This window comes from Bubalus kerabau, chromosome 1, assembly GCF_029407905.1.
Source record: "Bubalus kerabau isolate K-KA32 ecotype Philippines breed swamp buffalo chromosome 1, PCC_UOA_SB_1v2, whole genome shotgun sequence".
NCBI classification, from domain to species: domain Eukaryota; kingdom Metazoa; phylum Chordata; class Mammalia; order Artiodactyla; family Bovidae; genus Bubalus; species Bubalus kerabau.
The window spans coordinates 132,454,822-132,471,727 of record NC_073624.1 but is presented as its reverse complement, the minus strand read 5'-3'; the positions used below and the strand labels follow the sequence as shown (position 1 = coordinate 132,471,727).

Here is a 16,906-nt window from a genome sequence, read left to right as displayed (position 1 = left end):
TTAATCAGAAAGCTGGAAGAAGTTAAAACTCTCACATGAGTCTCCTGTGTTCCAGGTTGCTAGAAACAGTTCTGGGCTACATCAATGCTGTAGCACAGTCCATGGAGAGAAATGCAGACAAGCTAACTGGGAAGTTCTGGCGAGCACTCCTCAGTAAAGCTTACGACATGCTGGACAAGGTGGGCATTTATTTCTGTCCATCTTCCGTGTTTTGTTGCTGTGCTATGTCATTGTCAAGTTATTTATCAGAAAGTTTTACTTTAAGAATAAAGTTAGCGATACCTTCTCTTAATAGAATACAGCTCAGATTTTTCTTGGAAAAGAATTTGATGCCTAGGGATCATTTTATCTGAAAAACAGTTGCTTATCTACTGATTATGAGATCGTGTATCTCAGTAAATTTAAAGCATTAGCTTTAAATGTTGAGTCATATCCTACTGTATAACGTTCCAGTTTATTCAAGTGGAATAAATGATAACCTGTTAGATGCAGTATGTAGTTCATCAGTAAAATTACTGGCCAGGGCCACTGTTTAAAATTGAGCTGAATTGCTTACCGGCATTGAGCAGTTAGCTTAATGATAGCATCCTCTTTTATTGTTGTGTGTTTGATAAATGTGGTTAGTCATGCCTCCCTGAAACGTGAGTGTAAGAACTAGATAAGAATTCCAAGAAATACTTGGAAGGTGTGCAGCGAGTGGAAGTCTGTCTTAAATGATTCATCTTCCCATTTGTATTTTATATTTTCCTCTTTTGTTAAATGTGAACCTGCTGTTTAGGTCAACGCCTTGCTGCCCACAGAAACCTTCATTCCTGTGATCAGAGGACTGCTAGAGAACCCACTGCCGTCTGTTCGCCGGAAAGCTTTGGATCTTTTGAACAACAAGCTACAGCAGAAAACCTCCTGGAAGAAGAAAATTGTAAGTGAAGACTGTACTACAGACCCATTTCCCAGTCCTTGCTTCATCAGAGCTGCAGTTAACTCCTTGTAGTTTCTCTAATGGTACAGTTTAAATAAGTATGTTATTATCCAATAATGCTGTGATCCTGTGTGTTTAAATGTGATGTGAACTCTGGTAGGAGCACTATATATGTGTTATAAGAGCTATTAGAGTAGAATTGCAACCAAATGGAATTCTTGCTTAATATTGACCACATGTTGCCTTAACTTTATCATGATTCTAGTTCTTTTTCACTCCAAACTGGTAGGGTGCTTTATATAAATACAGAACTGATTGCAAGCACATGCATTCATTTATTCGTAAGTAACTCAAGTGGGGAAATGGTTGCTTGTGTATAATCATATGGCTTAGGACTTCTTGGTCTGATCTCCATTTAAGCAATCTCAAGCAGTAAAAATGGACAGAAGACTAGCATTTCTTTGCAGCTTTAATTGTTTGGGAATTCTGGCTGTCTTCCTCAGATTTACCATTTCCTCGACCTGGTCCCCGTCCTCGTGGCCATGGTGAAGCATAAAAGAAAGACGTTAGAAGACCAACCAATAAACAGACAGACGGCTCTGTATACGTTAAAGCTCTTATGCAAGAATTTCGGTGCAGAAAACCCAGAGCCTTTCGTCCCGGTGCTGAACACCACTGTGAAGTTGATTGCTCTGGGTGCAAAGGAGGAGAAGAACGTCCTGGGCAGTGCCCTGCTATGTGTGGCCGAGGTGGTCTCCACCCTGGAAGCCCTGGCCATCCCTCAGCTCCCCAGGTACGCCGAGGGGACCTGGGGCAGGACCGCTGCACAAGGTTTCTGCTACCAACTGGGAACTAAAACCTTAGTGACTTTTTTTTTTTGCCCATTAGCAGAAGTTTCATAAAATTCTATTTGTTAGAGAAGTGATCTTTTCTTCAAACTGGAAAACACAGCATTCTCATTTACCTTTGTGATGTGTGTTGGCACGTTTTTGCTCCCCTTGGGCCAGCAGTCCTAGGAAGCAGTGGTGACGGCACCGTTTCATGGAGGAGCCCTTCCTTCCGTGGTCGGGCCGTGACTGGCCCGTGCCGCCCAGGCCGGAAGTGGCCACTCCTGGCTGTATCGCTGGCTGTGCAGCCTTGCCAGGGTTACTTAGCCTGTAGAGCTTTGCCACCTACAAACCGAGACAGTGCCTGCCTGTCTCATGGGGTAATGATGGGGCAGTGCATGCAAGGCTTTTTTTTTTGGGGGGGGGGGGGGGGATTAAAAAATTTTTTTAATTGCATAGACTGCTATTTTCATAAAATACAGTAAAAATAACTAGAAAAATGAAATAACACAGGCACACAAAATTTCTTATTACTGTTAGAGTCACAGACATAAAATTACTCTGCCCAACTGCTATAAATGTTTAAGAGCTTGCTGTCTCTTTACTTACTCTTTGTAGACCAGTAACAGTTTTTTTTTTTTTTTTTTTTGGTCTTTTTTTTTTAATTGGAGTACAATTGCTTCCATGCTTACCTGACACATAGCAAGTGTTCAGCTGAAAGACATTGTCATGTTTTAAGTAAAGTGATATTGTGTTGGTACTATGGGCCCTGGGAGAGCTCTTGCTCTTGGTTACGTGAAATGTATAGATGTTTCATGGGCTCGGACGTCAGAATGTAAGGGGCACGGATGGCAGTTTGGATTTTTTCATGGTGACTTCTGCTCCGTCTTCCATTCTCTGTTTCTGCTTTAAGTTTTGAAACTTGTGTCCCTTCTTTCCAGCCTGATGCCGCCACTGCTGACAACCATGAGAAGCACCCGCGAGCTGGTCTCGGGTGAGGTCTACCTGCTCAGCGCCCTGGCAGCCCTGCAGAAGGTGGTTGAGACCCTGCCGCACTTCATCAGCCCCTACCTGGAAGGGGTCCTGTCGCAGGTGAGTCAGTGACCACAGTAGGGGAAGGAAAAAGTTAAGAGATTCGATCATTTTATTTGCGCCTGAAACTTTTCGTTTGGCACGGAGACTCTTATTCTGACAAGATGTGCTTCTTACCAAATGTGTGCCTTTCTCACTTTCGCTGTCCCTCCAGTTCAGTCATGAGGTTGGTATGGGCGTTGCTTTGTCATGAGGCTCTTTCCTTCTTTGATTTTGCAGGATGTATTTTACTGCTTTCTTTTGCTGTGAGCTCTTTGGACTTGGGCTGATAGAGCTTCTTGTAGAAATGGGCATGACTGCTTTGTTCCTAACGTGAGGGTTTCTTGACCCTAAGGTGTCTTTCAGAGTGGAATGCCTCTGCTGCAATTCAGACAGTGGGCCATTGGCATTTCTAGCCAAATGAAAATGCCTGAGAATGGCCCCTGATCTGTTGTGTTGTGTTGATCACTGGCCATTTATGAGGTTAGGAGCCTTAGCTGCTTGGACGCAGATGACTTGATTGATTCACATACTTTCTAGCCACACCTTGAAGGTAGACATCATGAAGAAAGGGACCTCTGCATCTGAGCAGCTTTCTAGATTCTTCAGCAAAGAACGTAGCTTTCCTCATGGTCCCTGGATCCTTGTCCTCTTAAGATCACTGTCCTGAGCCCTGCCCTCTGTGTCCTGCCTCCCACCATTTGCCTGCATCCCTGACTCCTCCTCGGAAAGAGGCATCTGTCCATTTTCTTCTATTTTAATTTACATTAAATATTAAAAATAAGTCTTTATTTTTATTTATTCTTACGTTTGGGGTTGGTGCATGAGGAGTTCTGTGTGAGGCTAAGTGCACTGAGCATTCCCAGTCACTGGCACGTGGACTGGCTTCTCCATCCTCACCAGGACTTTCTGTGCGTGTGTAGACAGACGCTCTCAGCGAGGACCTGTGGTGGCCTTAATGGTGGTTGTTATTTCCTACAGGTGATTCACTTGGAGAAAATCACTAGTGAAATGGGTCCTGCCTCCCAGGCTAATGTCCGTCTCACGTCCCTTAAAAAGACACTGGCTACCACGCTGTCACCCCGAGTGTTACTGCCAGCCATCAACAAGACATACAAGCAGATTGAGAAGAACTGGAAGGTTAGACTGTACAGGGTATTAGACTTGGGAGGACGGAGATGTGGTACTGAAATTTTTAGATTTTCACTTAAAGAAGAATATGGTTATTTAATGCCATTACAGATGGCATTAATGAACTCTAGGAGTAGTAAAAACGGGCACATCTCCTGTGTGTTTTCAGAATCTCATGGGCCCGTTTATGAGCGTCTTGCGCGAGCACATTGGGGTGATGAGGAAGGAGGAGCTCGCCTCCCACCAGCCCCAGCTCACCACGTTCTTCCTGGAGGCCCTGGACTTCCGCACCCAGCACGCTGAGGTAGGCGTGTTTCCACCCGCCTGTCCTGAAGTTACCACCTAGCTCAGAGCCAGAGAAAAGTCTAGCTGTGTAACCTGTTGTACCTGCCAGAGTTAGACCTAGATGTCAGTACTCTGGCTAATAAATTAGCTCTTCTGTTTTTAGAATGATCTGGAGGAAATCGGAAAAACGGAAAATTACATCATTGACTGTCTTGTAGCCATGGTGGTCAAACTTTCTGAGGTCACATTCAGACCCCTGTTCTTCAAGGTGAGCTTTCTTCCTCCACTTCTTTTACTCACGTATCAGTCACAAGATCCATAGAAGAAACTAATATTATTACTCTTTATCTTTTTAGCTATTTGATTGGGCTAAGACTGAGGATGCTCCCAAGGACAGGCTGTTGACATTTTACAACTTGGCAGATTGCATTGCTGAAAAACTAAAAGGGCTTTTTACCCTGTTTGCTGGTCACTTAGTGAAGCCTTTTGCTGACACCTTGAACCAGGTGAACATCTCCAAAACAGGTAGGTAGCGGACTCTAGGTCAGTTGGCACACTTGCTCTGTGTACCTTACACAAGGTATAGTAAGGAAGATAAATTTCTTACTTTATAGTCAGTTGTCAGACACTGTTTTAGCATGTTATTAATTGGGGCTTCCCTGGTGACTCAGACAGTGAAAGAATCTGCCTGCGATGTGGGGGATCTGGGTTCAATCCCTGGGTTGGGAAGATCCCCTGGAGAAGGGAACAGCTCTCACTCCAATATTCTAGCCTAGAGAATTCCATGGACAGAGGAGCCTGGCAGTCCATGGGGTTGCAAAGAATCAGACATGACTGAGCAGCTTTCATACACACAATATTAATTTTCTCACTTGGGAGAAAGAATAAAGGTCATTTCTTTGCTTCTAGAATTAACTCTAAAACATTAAAATTGATTTATTCTTTAATACTAATAACAAGCAGTCCATTTGCCAGACTAAGCAATCTTAACAACCGAGAATGTTAACGACTCTGAAAGAGTGAGCCAGTCCCGAGACGTCCATTTTCCTTCATCCTGATTGATTTCTAGATCATTTTAGAAATACCCCTCTACTTATAGTTCTTATAATAGTGATTTGAGTTTAAACACTGGAGATTTGAAACTCAGCTTTTCTTGGTTTTGTTTCCATTTTTACTCTCCCCAATCTACAGATGAAGCGTTTTTTGACTCTGAAAATGATCCTGAAAAGTGCTGCTTGCTACTCCAGTCGATTCTGAACTGTTTATACAAGATCTTCCTTTTTGACGCCCGGCATTTTCTAAGTAGAGAGAGAGCGGAAGCCTTGATGATGCCCCTGGTGGATCAGGTAACCAGTGGAACCATTTGCTGTTAACAATTGGGACAATCAGTGGTACATGCCTGCAGGCTTTATGTTGACCAGAACCACAGTTTGCTGGGTTTTCTTCTCCTTTTTATGAAATTTTAATTTCAAAATAGATTTCATGTTTCTCACAAATGTAACTTGTCTTCACAGTGGCATTGACTGAGTTTTTAATTTTTCAAATAAAAGGCATGATTAAGGTCTATTAAATTTTTACTTCTTAAAAACTGAGTTTCTTGAGAATGTGTAAGGGTTTGGCTGCTCTTCTCTATTTCTGCAGAGGAAAAGGGGTGATGCTATGGGCTGTGATTCCATTTGAGTTCCTCGAAGGTGGTAAATTTGCTCTAGAGAGTAATAGAATAAATAGTACCTGGTTTTTGAGCCTGCTATTAGGAAGGATAGTAAAATATCATATACGTTGAGTATTTTTTTCAAACAGCAAGAGACCCACTGCTCAGTCCTTGTCTCACTGTCAACAGCTGGAAAACAGGCTTGGAGGCGAAGAGAAGTTCCAGGAACGGGTAACAAAGCACCTGATACCGTGCCTTGCGCAGTTCTCAGTGGCCATGGCCGACGACTCACTCTGGAAACCACTCAACTACCAGATTCTGCTGAAGACGAGGGACTCCTCACCCAAGGTCAGGCGCCGTGTGCAGCATGGATGCTGTGCACTTGCACCCGTGGCCATGGCTGCAGGACCTGCACTGCTGTGTTTAGTGCCAGGGGTTGGCCTGTGTCAGGCAGAAGACTGAACCTGAGAAATCTGAATTCCATTTACAGGCCATTTATAAACAGCAGTCCTTCCCACGCCCATGGTGTGTTAAGACAGGACCACTAAAATGCTTTATACTTTTAAATAATGTCAAGACTTTAGTTCCTCGTGTTTCTTAAGCACCATTTACCTGTCAGTGTACCCCCAGACACATGCTGTGTTTGTCCACAGACCATTCCTTTTGAGTTCGAGCAGTGTATTATCCTGTTGTATACACATCTCCGGCCTAGGACTTTGTGGAATAACGTGCATCAGCATGGGGAAGTGATGTGTGGAGGTTTAAAGTTTTCAAGCTATCCTAGTGATGGATCACCATTTCGCAAGCTGATTATTACACTGGAATTTCAGTGGATAAAACAGACCGAAGCAGAATTTTATTAATAGATTTATTGGTTGAAATTCACAACATTTAGTTTTTTGGAAGTAATGGAAACAATGAGGCTCTTCCAGTGTACCCCTACATTTTAAATTGTAGGTTCTTACAAAGTTTCTGCATTAGATTTATTGTAACATGTTCCGATTGTACCAGATCAGGAAAATCCTGATTGAACATAGGCAGTTACAAATGTTTTTAAACATCTCACTTTGCTGTATCCAGATATTCTTTAAATTACCCCAAACCAGAAAGAGGACTAACATGGCTTTTGTTTCAGAGTGAATGACTAACAAAGCAAACAGCTGCTTGGGTTCCTTGTCACAGGCAAGACATGTGAGCAGCACTCCAATCTTAAGTTCCAAAACTAGGACATTTACAACACAGTGAGTGTCTTCTAGTCAGGCTGAGGAGCGTGCCGCCCCTCACCCCGCCACATGGTGACCCCAGTCGGGCTTGAGGGCAGGAGTCCTGCCTGCAGTGGCTGGGGACACGCGCCCGCCAGGTGGGCACCAGCCAGGCCAGCCAGCAGCTCCAGTGCAGTCACGTTTGGTGACACACTCCAATTTGCATGTGGCTTTTTTTTAGTGTTTTTGTTTAAGGAAAATGTTACAAAAAAAAAATTCAAATGAAAGGCCTGCAGTACTAGAACACAGATTGAAAGGCTGTGACTTACAAGGTTGCCCATGTTATAAAACAGGTCTCAAACTGTTAAATGAACTGGTATGCTAAGATGAAGCTTGAATGGAGAGAGTGAAATAACAGTTTAAGATTCAGAGCATGTCTCAAGTTAGATCATAAATTAACAAACAGAGCTGTAATAGTTCTTTGGTTTTTAAAAAAAATGGTTCTTCCATCTTCTCAGGTTCGATTTGCTGCTCTGATAACTGTGTTAGCACTGGCTGAGAAACTGAGAGAGAATTACATCGTCTTGTTACCAGAGTCCATTCCGTTCTTAGCTGAATTGATGGAAGGTAATTCCCAAACTTCTAAGAAGTAATTAAACCTCTGTGGGAATGTGCCCAGTGGGAATGTGCGTTTGGAGAGACTGTGATGAGCTCTTGGCTCCAGCCCTTTGCCTGGAGGTTGAGCTCCTGTTTTGAGTGGGGTGGAGGGAACAGTTAGAAAGCAAATGCCTCCTCATCATTTGAGATTTGTTTACAGCATAATCCATACTGTCTTTACCTTTGTGTTTTTTGCTGACAGTACAGACTATAATATTGTTTTGCTTTAACCTCATACATGACTATGAATGAATATTTTGGTCCACAGATGCAGGGTTATTGTATCAAAACATCCAGTGCCACTAAGGATACAATGGAGTAGCACTGTTAATGCCCAGCACTTACTCTGTACTCTGTGTGGATGAGCTCATTAATCCTCACCAGGCACATGCCCGTATCCCTTTTTTTTTTAATAAAGGAAAAAATTAGAGGCTTTAACAGGATTAAGTAATCTGATAACAAGTGTGACAGGTGGAACTGGGGTTGAAGTTCAGGTTTGTGCAGCTCTGCACACAGAGCAGAGTGAGCATGGTGCTACCATGCAGCCCAGGAAGTAGTACAGATACCAGCAGGGGTGGCGGAGGCAAGGACTGATGCTTTCACGTTGGGCGTTCACTGCGCATCCCCAACCAGGTGCCTGCACCTTTGTTCCCCCCTGCCGCGGGAGGGGGCTGTGTGAATGACTAAACAGAGCAGCATTGCTAGGTGTCTGGAATGTTCATTTGTGCACCACTATTTGGGGTCTTTCTCCGCTTCCCTAGTCTAAGACCAGACCGTAAGAAGGGGAGGCAGGCAGGAAGGAGAAAGGCAGGAGGGACTTCAGGATGGCTTCCGCCTCAGCACTGTGCTTCACTTCTCTCCTGACTTAGGGACTCGCAGCGAGAGCAGGATGTGCAGACCAGGCTGACGAGAACCAAGGCAGGAAGACTGACTTGATTTTTTTTTTTAGATGAATGTGAAGAGGTAGAGCACCAGTGCCAGAAGACCATCCAGCAGCTGGAAACCATCCTGGGAGAGCCTCTCCAGAGCTACTTCTGAAACTCTGGGTTTGGGTATTTCGTACTCTGTTCAGGGATCAGACTGCTCTTTCATATCTTTATTCTGGGTGTTCAGGACCATATTACTTTTGGTGCCTTAACCCTACTTGGACTTCTTTACAAAATTCCCTCCTGATCTATGCGACCACAGAAGCCTTTCCTGCCGGTTGTACAGAATCTACAAAGAGTAAATGATACGTGGTATTTTTATACAGACTGCTGTGTTTGTTTCAGCATTGATTATGTGTGTAGTGTGTGCTCAGTTGCTCAGTCTTTGGGACCCTTTGGACTGTAACTCGTCAGGCTTCTCTTTCCATGGGATTCTTCAGGTGAGAATACTGGAGTGGGTTGCCATTTTCTCCTGCAAGGGATCTCCCCGAGCCTGGGGATCAAATCCAGGTCTCCTGCATCGCAGGTGGATTCTTTGACCGATAAACCATCGGGGAAGCCCCAGCACCGATTACAGTCTCTTGATGTTACTGTCACTACATACATGTTTAATGTTAGCATTCAAAGCTAACCTGCATTTGGACTATAAAACCTGAATGTTCGTGGTAAAGGATAGCTTTTGCATGGTATCCATGTCAGGGATTTCACTCAAAGTAGCTCTTTAAGAAAATGACAGTTACTCAGCACCCAACAAGAATGCTTTCAGCCCTGAAGCCACTGGATTTTTACTTTTTGTTCTGGGTGGATAACACTTCAGTCTTAATTTTTGTGTGTGCCCCACAGAGCAGGTAGTTCTGGAATGCATCTTCTACTCTGGACTGTCCTTTATCCTTCAGTCTCTTGGGGGTAGGGTGGAGTGGTAGAGGCAATAGACTGTTAACAGAACCACCACACCCAATGATCCTACAAATAGCCAGGGCCTTGAAACACTCAGTGGCAAGAAGGAGCCCCTCCAGTTAGATGTGCTCACATTTCCATTGGCAGTTAACCAAGCAAGAACTGAGGAATAAAGTAAATAAAAGAATTTTTTCAAAGCTTTAAAGTTCTCTCTATACCATGTCATGGTGAAGCTAGAAAGTGAACGCTCAAGCCGAATTAAATCTGCCTTTATTTTGTTTAGGACATTAATTGATGCCTTTTAAAAATTTAAGGCATCTAAGAACTGTTCCATAGCTCTGTTAAAGTCTGAAAGCCCTTGGTCTAATTTAATATAGAAATTTAGTGTGGAATTGTTGCAAGCAGAAGGCTGGTTTGCGCCTGGAGACAGAGCTTGCTAGGAGTGCATATTTCTCTTTAAGAAATGTCACAACAGGATTTATTAATAAATGGTAACAGCTTATTTTCTAAAAATGATCTTAAGATTTTATATTTACTCTATCAAAGAACTGTCTTAGTATTGTCCACATAAAAGGAAAACATACTGTGGTTAAGAATTAAAGAAAACAAGGTAAGGGGGCTTCTCTTTTTTTCTAAGTGGTCCACACTTTCTGCCATCTGTCAGGCCCTCTGATGTTCTTTTCTGAAGGAAAAAAATAACCCTGGGGATTCTAGACCCTTCTTGCCTTGTACAGCTTTCCCAACATCCCCACCTCCACTATTTTTTTTTTTTTTTGAGTTTGGTGAGACTCCGCATAATAAATTAACATGAAAAGATGGAAAAGAATTAAGTGCTAAAAGTGTCCACACTGAGTACCTTTAGGAGTAAGATTGGTAATAGTATTTTCTGCAATATATGGATACAAATAATACCTAACCACAAACTGTTATGAAAATATCCCCAAATCCTGGCAGAATTCAGCCCAGCAATTTAACATGATAAAATGATGCGACTGATCTAGCTCTCTCCCTCCCCCACTCACAAACCTCTGAAATTCCCTGTAACAAGATCTGACCTGTGAGAATTCTACAAAGAACTTCTGCCAAACTTGCTTCAAAGAATAATAGACAAAAATTACAGAAATGCAACAGTTTGACTTGCTGATACAGGTTCTGATTTTAATCACTAAAAGCAGAACCATGTTTTGATCTCCGTCACTAATGATGATGGACCCGTCTTCAGACGGGCAGGGGCAGTGCTGGTCTGCACTGACCAGGGGCAGAATACCAGCGCCTCTCCACTCACTGGTCTCGGCTGCTGTAGTTTACTGATAGGGCCTGCTTTATAAACAGTCATTAAATCTAATCTTGACACTGCTTTGTTACCCACAGACATTTTACAGATTGAGACCGTCTCTTGTCTACCTTACACTCTCTGTAGAGTCTGTGCATAGGAGACCTCTGGCTCACTCGAAACTCCAATATTCTAAAATATGCATTTACTGGTACAGAAATCAGTGGCCTTAAGACTGACGTCGTTAATTTCAACACCATTTGGTTCAGTTTTGCTTTGCTTTTTGCCTTTATCGTTGTGCTGCGTTTAGAGTTCAAAGTGTTAATCATTTGGTAATGCTTCCAACTAGCAGAGCTAGATATTTTATCATGCTAAAGAAAATCTCCAGACATAAATCAACATCAAACCTCCCAATTATGGGATACAATCAAACCCTGAGCCAGCACTGGAGGAAGCGTCACCTATAAATTTGTGCCCTTAGGAGACTTAATAGACTAATTCTTCTAAGTCCCTGGTGAGTCTAGTGTGTGAAGGAGCAACAGTGGCCCAGGGCTTGGCAGAGCAGGGAACGTACGCGCCCCACTGTGTATCCCTGGCTCCCACCACACGTGAGAAGATAAATGCTCAGTGCAGGCTGGCTTTCTCTGTTGCAGTGGGCACTTCCTAAATACTTGCTGAATGCAAAGTAGGTTTAAACGAGGCAGCCAAGGTGCAGAGGAGAGAGCAGGAAAGCCTGTTAGGGTAATGGCCGTGACTACTGTCGCATCCGTCTTCTCACTCGGCTCGGCAAGGCACGCGGCAGGGACTGAGCACACCCAGCGGGACTTGAGGACTTTAACAATGTAAATAAAGCATGTCATGATAGAGCCATTTTACCAAGGCCAGTGTTACCGAGGTCATGCTGTATTTCAGCATTTGCAGCCCTCGTGTCGGCTACCAGCTCCGCACTTCCAGTAAGTGGATGTCACCGTCGATCTCCAGCGTGTCAACTTTACTCAGCTCCTTAAACCTGTGCTTGTACTCCAGGCTGTGGACACCATTCACTGCGACTTTGAATTCTCTGGCGTCACAGTAAATTATCATCTGGAAGGAAAGCACACACGAGGGTTCCCCAGGCTCTAGAAGGTTTTGTGTCTTGCACACAGAGTGTTAAAAAGTACACCATTTAGTTCTTCTCCCAGCCTGCCAGCGCTGACACCCTGCCACGGTTTCTAAGCTCTGACAAACGCATATCTGGTGGCAGCACTTTCTGCCTTGTCCCACTCAGGGAAGTGGCTCTCACGTGCCTGGAACCTCACTGTGGCCTGAAGCCCGCTGGTCGCTCGGTCCCCCGCTCCTGCCCCGCATGCACCCGCTCCTGCCCCGGCTGTCAGTGAAGTGGGAAGTCGCCTTCCTCAAGACACATGGGAACTCAGTTGAAGGAGGGCGAGCTGCTTCTTGCCCATGGGCTAGGAACCCAGGGGCTTCGGTCCTCACTTCTCTGCCTCAAACTTGGGTTTGGGGCAGCTCAGAAAATATGAAATCCCAGAGGGTTAGGGCAGCTGGAGGGGACTGCACAGCTGCCTGGTGACTCTGATTGCCACCCCTGCTCAGCACACTGTTTCTGTAACGCTGGTCAAAGCTCCTTGTTCTATGAAGCTCTGCATTCTGGCAGAGATGTAGTTCATAGTCATCACTGGTGTTAGCCCTTCCGAGTTAACAGAACAATCTCCCGTCCACCTCAACCTATTCCCTGCTACCATCCCCTGTGCCAGTCCAGCCACTCACTCCACCCTGTCTCCACCCTCACTGAACAGCCCAGCGGGGCGAGTCCACGGCTCTCCCCTCGTGCCCTGCCTCCGCCCCAGAGGCAGACGGAGGCACAAAGTCTGGATCCTCAAAGCAGCAAACTGAGTGTCTTTTTTTCTTTTGATACAACTAGTAGAAATGACTGCTGGGGGAGATTAGGAAGGGGGAAATTCCACGGATAACAGCAGTAACTGACACAGATAAAGGCCGAAGGGTGATGTAGAGAACTGGGGGAGCTATCGGTGACTGGGGGTCCTGTGCCCACAATGGTTGAAACCCCAGTTTGAACCAGGCAGAAAGACTTCTCTGGTGAACATTTAACAATCTCCACAGAACAGAGGACACACCACCCCAACAAGCTCAGAAGGGAAAACAGGCTGGCGTTAGGCAGACACTGTGGAAACAGTTTCTACGGGACATCAGAGCAAGTGGAGAGCCAGCATGTTAACAATGGGAGATAAGTGGCCCACAGCCTGCTGGACACGTTACTGTGCCAACTGAATTTATAAAAAACAAGCTCACAAATGAAGTTAAAGAACCGAAAGACATTTTTAAAATGAAAAAATTAGCACCACAAAAAACCACAATGATCCAACATGACGTCAATTACCCTTCCTGAAGTAGAAAACCAGGAAAAGATTATTTAAGAGAATTTATTATTGTCCTCTTTCATATTAATGCAGTAGTCCCAAACTTGGGGCTCAAATGGGTCAAAAAAGAAGACACCAGTTCCCAGTCATCAAACACAATCCTCGACCTTCTTCCAAAGCATCCACCGCTCCTTCCCTGCCAAGTCAGCAACCCTGGGGCCGCGCTTCCCACCTCCAGCGACTTGTCCATACGTCCACAACATCCAAAAAATGCAGTGTACCCACATCCTTCTGAATCCCAAACCAGTATCCGTCACTTTCAGGAGCCTGTGCTTGGCTCATTTCTGTCTGTTACTCCACACACCAGGGCATGCCTTAGACTGGAACTTACTAATAAAACTAGTGTCAAATTGCCACCTTTTATTCAGCCTGATGTTCATGCTTTCAGCAACTCTGGGGAGTCTGGCAAGCTCGAATTGTCCAGAGCACGTGACAATTTAAAATGCAGAGGCATGATCGAAATCAGTGACCCTCAGTGACCACATGAGGAGTCAGTCACGTGAGCTAGTGACCACATGGCATCCGACACATTGAGGAGACTGGGCTCAGCAGCCTGGAAGCACACCTGGGGAAAGGCTGTGCTGTGATACTCCACCTTTGGGGGCTCAGGACTACACGCCTTCAAGTCCTGATGGTGTAAATGTGTCTTTCTCTGAAGGTGCACAAGCAGGATCGCTTTAGAAAGTGCTGCCACCTCAGCTGCATGTCACCAAGACAACAGGGCAAGGAGTCTCGGCTCCCATGTCCTCGTGGTCACTTAGGGTTCAACATGTTACTCAGCCCTGAGACCAGGTTCCTGTTAAAATTCCTATTAACTAATAGGGGCTACACAGAAACTGTCATCATGAAAACAAACATGAGATAATTCCAGTGTAAATGATGTGGCACTCGACTGGCTTGGCCGTTTATGCTGATTACCTACGTTACAAAACGGCATTCAAAATAACAGTCTCCAGCTAAACAAAACCACACACAAGCTCCACATATTAAGCTGTACTTGATTTAAATAGTGAAAGTCGCTCAGTCGTGTCTAACTTTTTTTGGCCCCATGGAGTATCAGTCCATGGAATTTTTCAGGTCAGAATACTGGAGTGGGTAGCCTGTCCCTTTTCCAGGGGATCTTTCCAACCCAGGAATTGAACCCAGGTCTCCCACATTGCAGAAGGATTCTTTACCAGCTCAGCCACCAGGGAATCCCAAGAAGACTAGAGTGGGTAGCCTATCCCTTCTCCAATGTATCTTCCCAACCCAGGAATTGAACTAGGGTCTCCTGCATTGCAGGTGGAGTCTTACCAACTGAGCTATGAGGGAAGCCCAGGATGAACAATTTATCCTACCCCTACCCCCAGGACTCTTTTTCCTGTACTGTTTTCAAAGAAGATAATCATCTCACCTCAAAGTACATCCCAGGACTAAAAGGGAAACAGGTAATATTTCTCTCTTCTTCTCCCCAGGCCTCCTGAAGAAAAGAATTTCTTACAAATGCTTTCACATTCAGGCGTGGGTTCAAGTGGAGAGCAATATCCTTGGATTTTCCTGATAGCAGATCAACAGTAAAGCTTTTGAGAGAATTAAAGAAAAAATTAATTAGCCAAGGAGAAGAGAGGGGTGCTGTTTTAACAATAAGGATTAAACTCAAAGACCCAGGAATGCCACCGAAGGTGGTATTTAAAATTGTGAGACAGTATACCATTGGTATAAGTATGTTATTTGCAAAATGAAAATATGGAAAGCTTAAAAATCAGTGTTTATAGATCCTACTGGGAAGAAATTACTGGGTTAGAATAAGTGACCTGAAGGAGCACATCTGTCACAGGAATAGGGTCCCTCCAAAGCAGAAGCTCTCTCAACATTTACAAGTAGCCTGTTCTTCATAGGGTACTGTACGTGCTCAGTCGCGTCTGACTCTTTGCAACCCCTTGGACTGCAGCCCGCCAGGCTCCTCTGTCCATGGGATTCTGCAGGCAAGAATACTGGAGCAAGCTGCCATTTCCTTTTCCTGGGAATCTCCCCAACCCAGGGACTGAACCTGAGCCTTATGTCGCCTGCACTGGCAGGCAGGTTCCTTACCACTAGTGCCACCTGGGAAAATAGCTCTCACTTCAAACTTTCAGAACTCTGGACATCGCTGGAAAAGATTATCAAAGTAGGAATTTTTTAAGTCCATGACAAGAGGAGTCCTGACAAAACTGATCTGCTCTTGTAGGCTGCCCTGCAGTTCAAGGCGAGGGCATGCCTTGTGGACAAAAAGCCACCCTCCTGTCTAGCCACAAAAAGCCTAGGGCTCTGCCACCAACTTTGTCCTTAGCAGTCTAACTGCCTCTGGCTTTAGCTGTCTTATTTTTCAAATGAAGCTATGGTGCTGGCCCGACTTGCAGCTCACGAGCCTGCTGTGACAGGGTAAGAGACACAACAGCCGCATCTGCACTTTTAAGGTCACTTAACGATACCGACCCTTTGGCGCTTGTATTTACTTCTCCTTTTATGACGATGGTCCGTCCAGGGCCCATGGAGGAGTTCAACCTTGCTACGAACGGCAGAGTCTGCAAAGAAACCCCAGTCAGTGCCAGGCAACCTCAGAAAGAGATCTTGTGGGAGAACTGCCTGGAGACACCGGGACATGTTTAAAGGCCGTGACCCTGTGACCCCCGTGAAGGGACAGATGAGCCTGCCTTGGTCCCACGGGGGTCCCCGGCCGTCAGCACTGTGCCGGCTCCCAGCAGACTCTCCATGAGGCTATTTCAGACCATGACGTGAACAGATGTGGGGAGGGCCCTGAGCCTCCGACACGCCCTCTGAGAAGTCACCTCGGCTGGGGTCTGGCGCGTGCTCTGTGTCCAGCCTGGAGGGGAGGCGGCCGAGGCGGGGGCAGTTACGGAAACACACTCGGGCCTCAGGGACCTGCTCTCCGTCCATGACACACAATGCCAGCACCAAGTGGCTGCTTCGAGCTTGGACTGAGGGTGGAGGTTATGCAACCAGCTAACTAAAACTTAACTCATTACACAGAATTAGGAAAATTTTGGCTCTTCACCTTTGACAAACAGTTGGTAGGTAGTATTTTGGCGCAAGTCAAAGTGTGATTGGCCGGCGAACCTTTGCTCTTGGTGTAGACAGTTCTGGGGACGATTTTAGAAATGTCTCCTCTATTACTAGGCTGTAGGGAAACAGTTCTGCAGTAAGGTATGGATAAGTGAAACTGTCTTCCAAGGTTTAAACTTCATTTCCTGGACACTCTTATAAAAAGGTTCCACATGTTATATAGCAAAAATACTTACAAGCTGTGACCCGCCAGGCTTTTGTACCTATTGAAAAAGAAAGACAAAAGGAGAATGTGTGACAGGCAAGAAATAAACGGTATAACATGAGCAATCAGATGTTCCTGGCTGTACGACTCAGAGCCTGGGGCAGCAGGGCCTGCCCAGCCCTGGGCAGGGGACATGTGGGTGCCGGCGCCTTCTGAACACCTGCAGGGAGCTGCAGAGTGCCACGCAGGCTGCGGACAGTCTGCCTGTCCAGTTCATTGTCTGAATTCTGTAACCTCCACCATGAGCTAAGCATTTTCCAAAGGCCACACACAGGGTCAAACATGTTTTACTTCTTTCCAGGGTGCTCCCCAGATGCTGAGA

At 45.3% G+C, this 16,906-nt stretch overlaps 2 protein-coding genes across 5 annotated transcripts in view; one reads left to right on the top strand and one right to left on the bottom strand.

Annotated features, from left to right (window-relative positions):
• HEATR1 (HEAT repeat containing 1) overlaps positions 1–8,996 on the top strand; it is a 51,005-nt gene extending 42,009 nt beyond the window's left edge. For both annotated transcript variants that reach the window (XM_055588909.1, XM_055588904.1), the window contains exons 34-45: positions 56–179; positions 779–919; positions 1,423–1,712; positions 2,688–2,838; positions 3,799–3,957; positions 4,118–4,252; positions 4,397–4,501; positions 4,590–4,758; positions 5,425–5,579; positions 6,074–6,232; positions 7,605–7,713; positions 8,693–8,996. In XM_055588909.1, the coding sequence (XP_055444884.1) occupies positions 56–179; positions 779–919; positions 1,423–1,712; positions 2,688–2,838; positions 3,799–3,957; positions 4,118–4,252; positions 4,397–4,501; positions 4,590–4,758; positions 5,425–5,579; positions 6,074–6,232; positions 7,605–7,713; positions 8,693–8,781 (1,786 nt within the window). In that variant the 3' untranslated portion in view covers positions 8,782–8,996. The remainder of the gene's footprint in view (positions 1–55; positions 180–778; positions 920–1,422; positions 1,713–2,687; positions 2,839–3,798; positions 3,958–4,117; positions 4,253–4,396; positions 4,502–4,589; positions 4,759–5,424; positions 5,580–6,073; positions 6,233–7,604; positions 7,714–8,692) is intronic.
• An 823-nt stretch (positions 8,997–9,819) lies between these two features.
• The window catches only part of LGALS8 (galectin 8), a 24,249-nt gene continuing 17,162 nt past the window's right edge, over positions 9,820–16,906 (bottom strand). For 2 of the 3 annotated variants that reach the window (XM_055588919.1, XM_055588928.1), the window contains exons 7-11: positions 16,556–16,582; positions 16,312–16,434; positions 15,732–15,820; positions 14,671–14,836; positions 9,820–11,922 (exon numbers count right to left, since the gene is read on the bottom strand). In XM_055588919.1, the coding sequence (XP_055444894.1) occupies positions 11,773–11,922; positions 14,671–14,836; positions 15,732–15,820; positions 16,312–16,434; positions 16,556–16,582 (555 nt within the window). In that variant the 3' untranslated portion in view covers positions 9,820–11,772. The remainder of the gene's footprint in view (positions 11,923–14,670; positions 14,837–15,731; positions 15,821–16,311; positions 16,435–16,555; positions 16,583–16,906) is intronic. The other variant, XM_055588937.1, reaches the window with a different exon arrangement.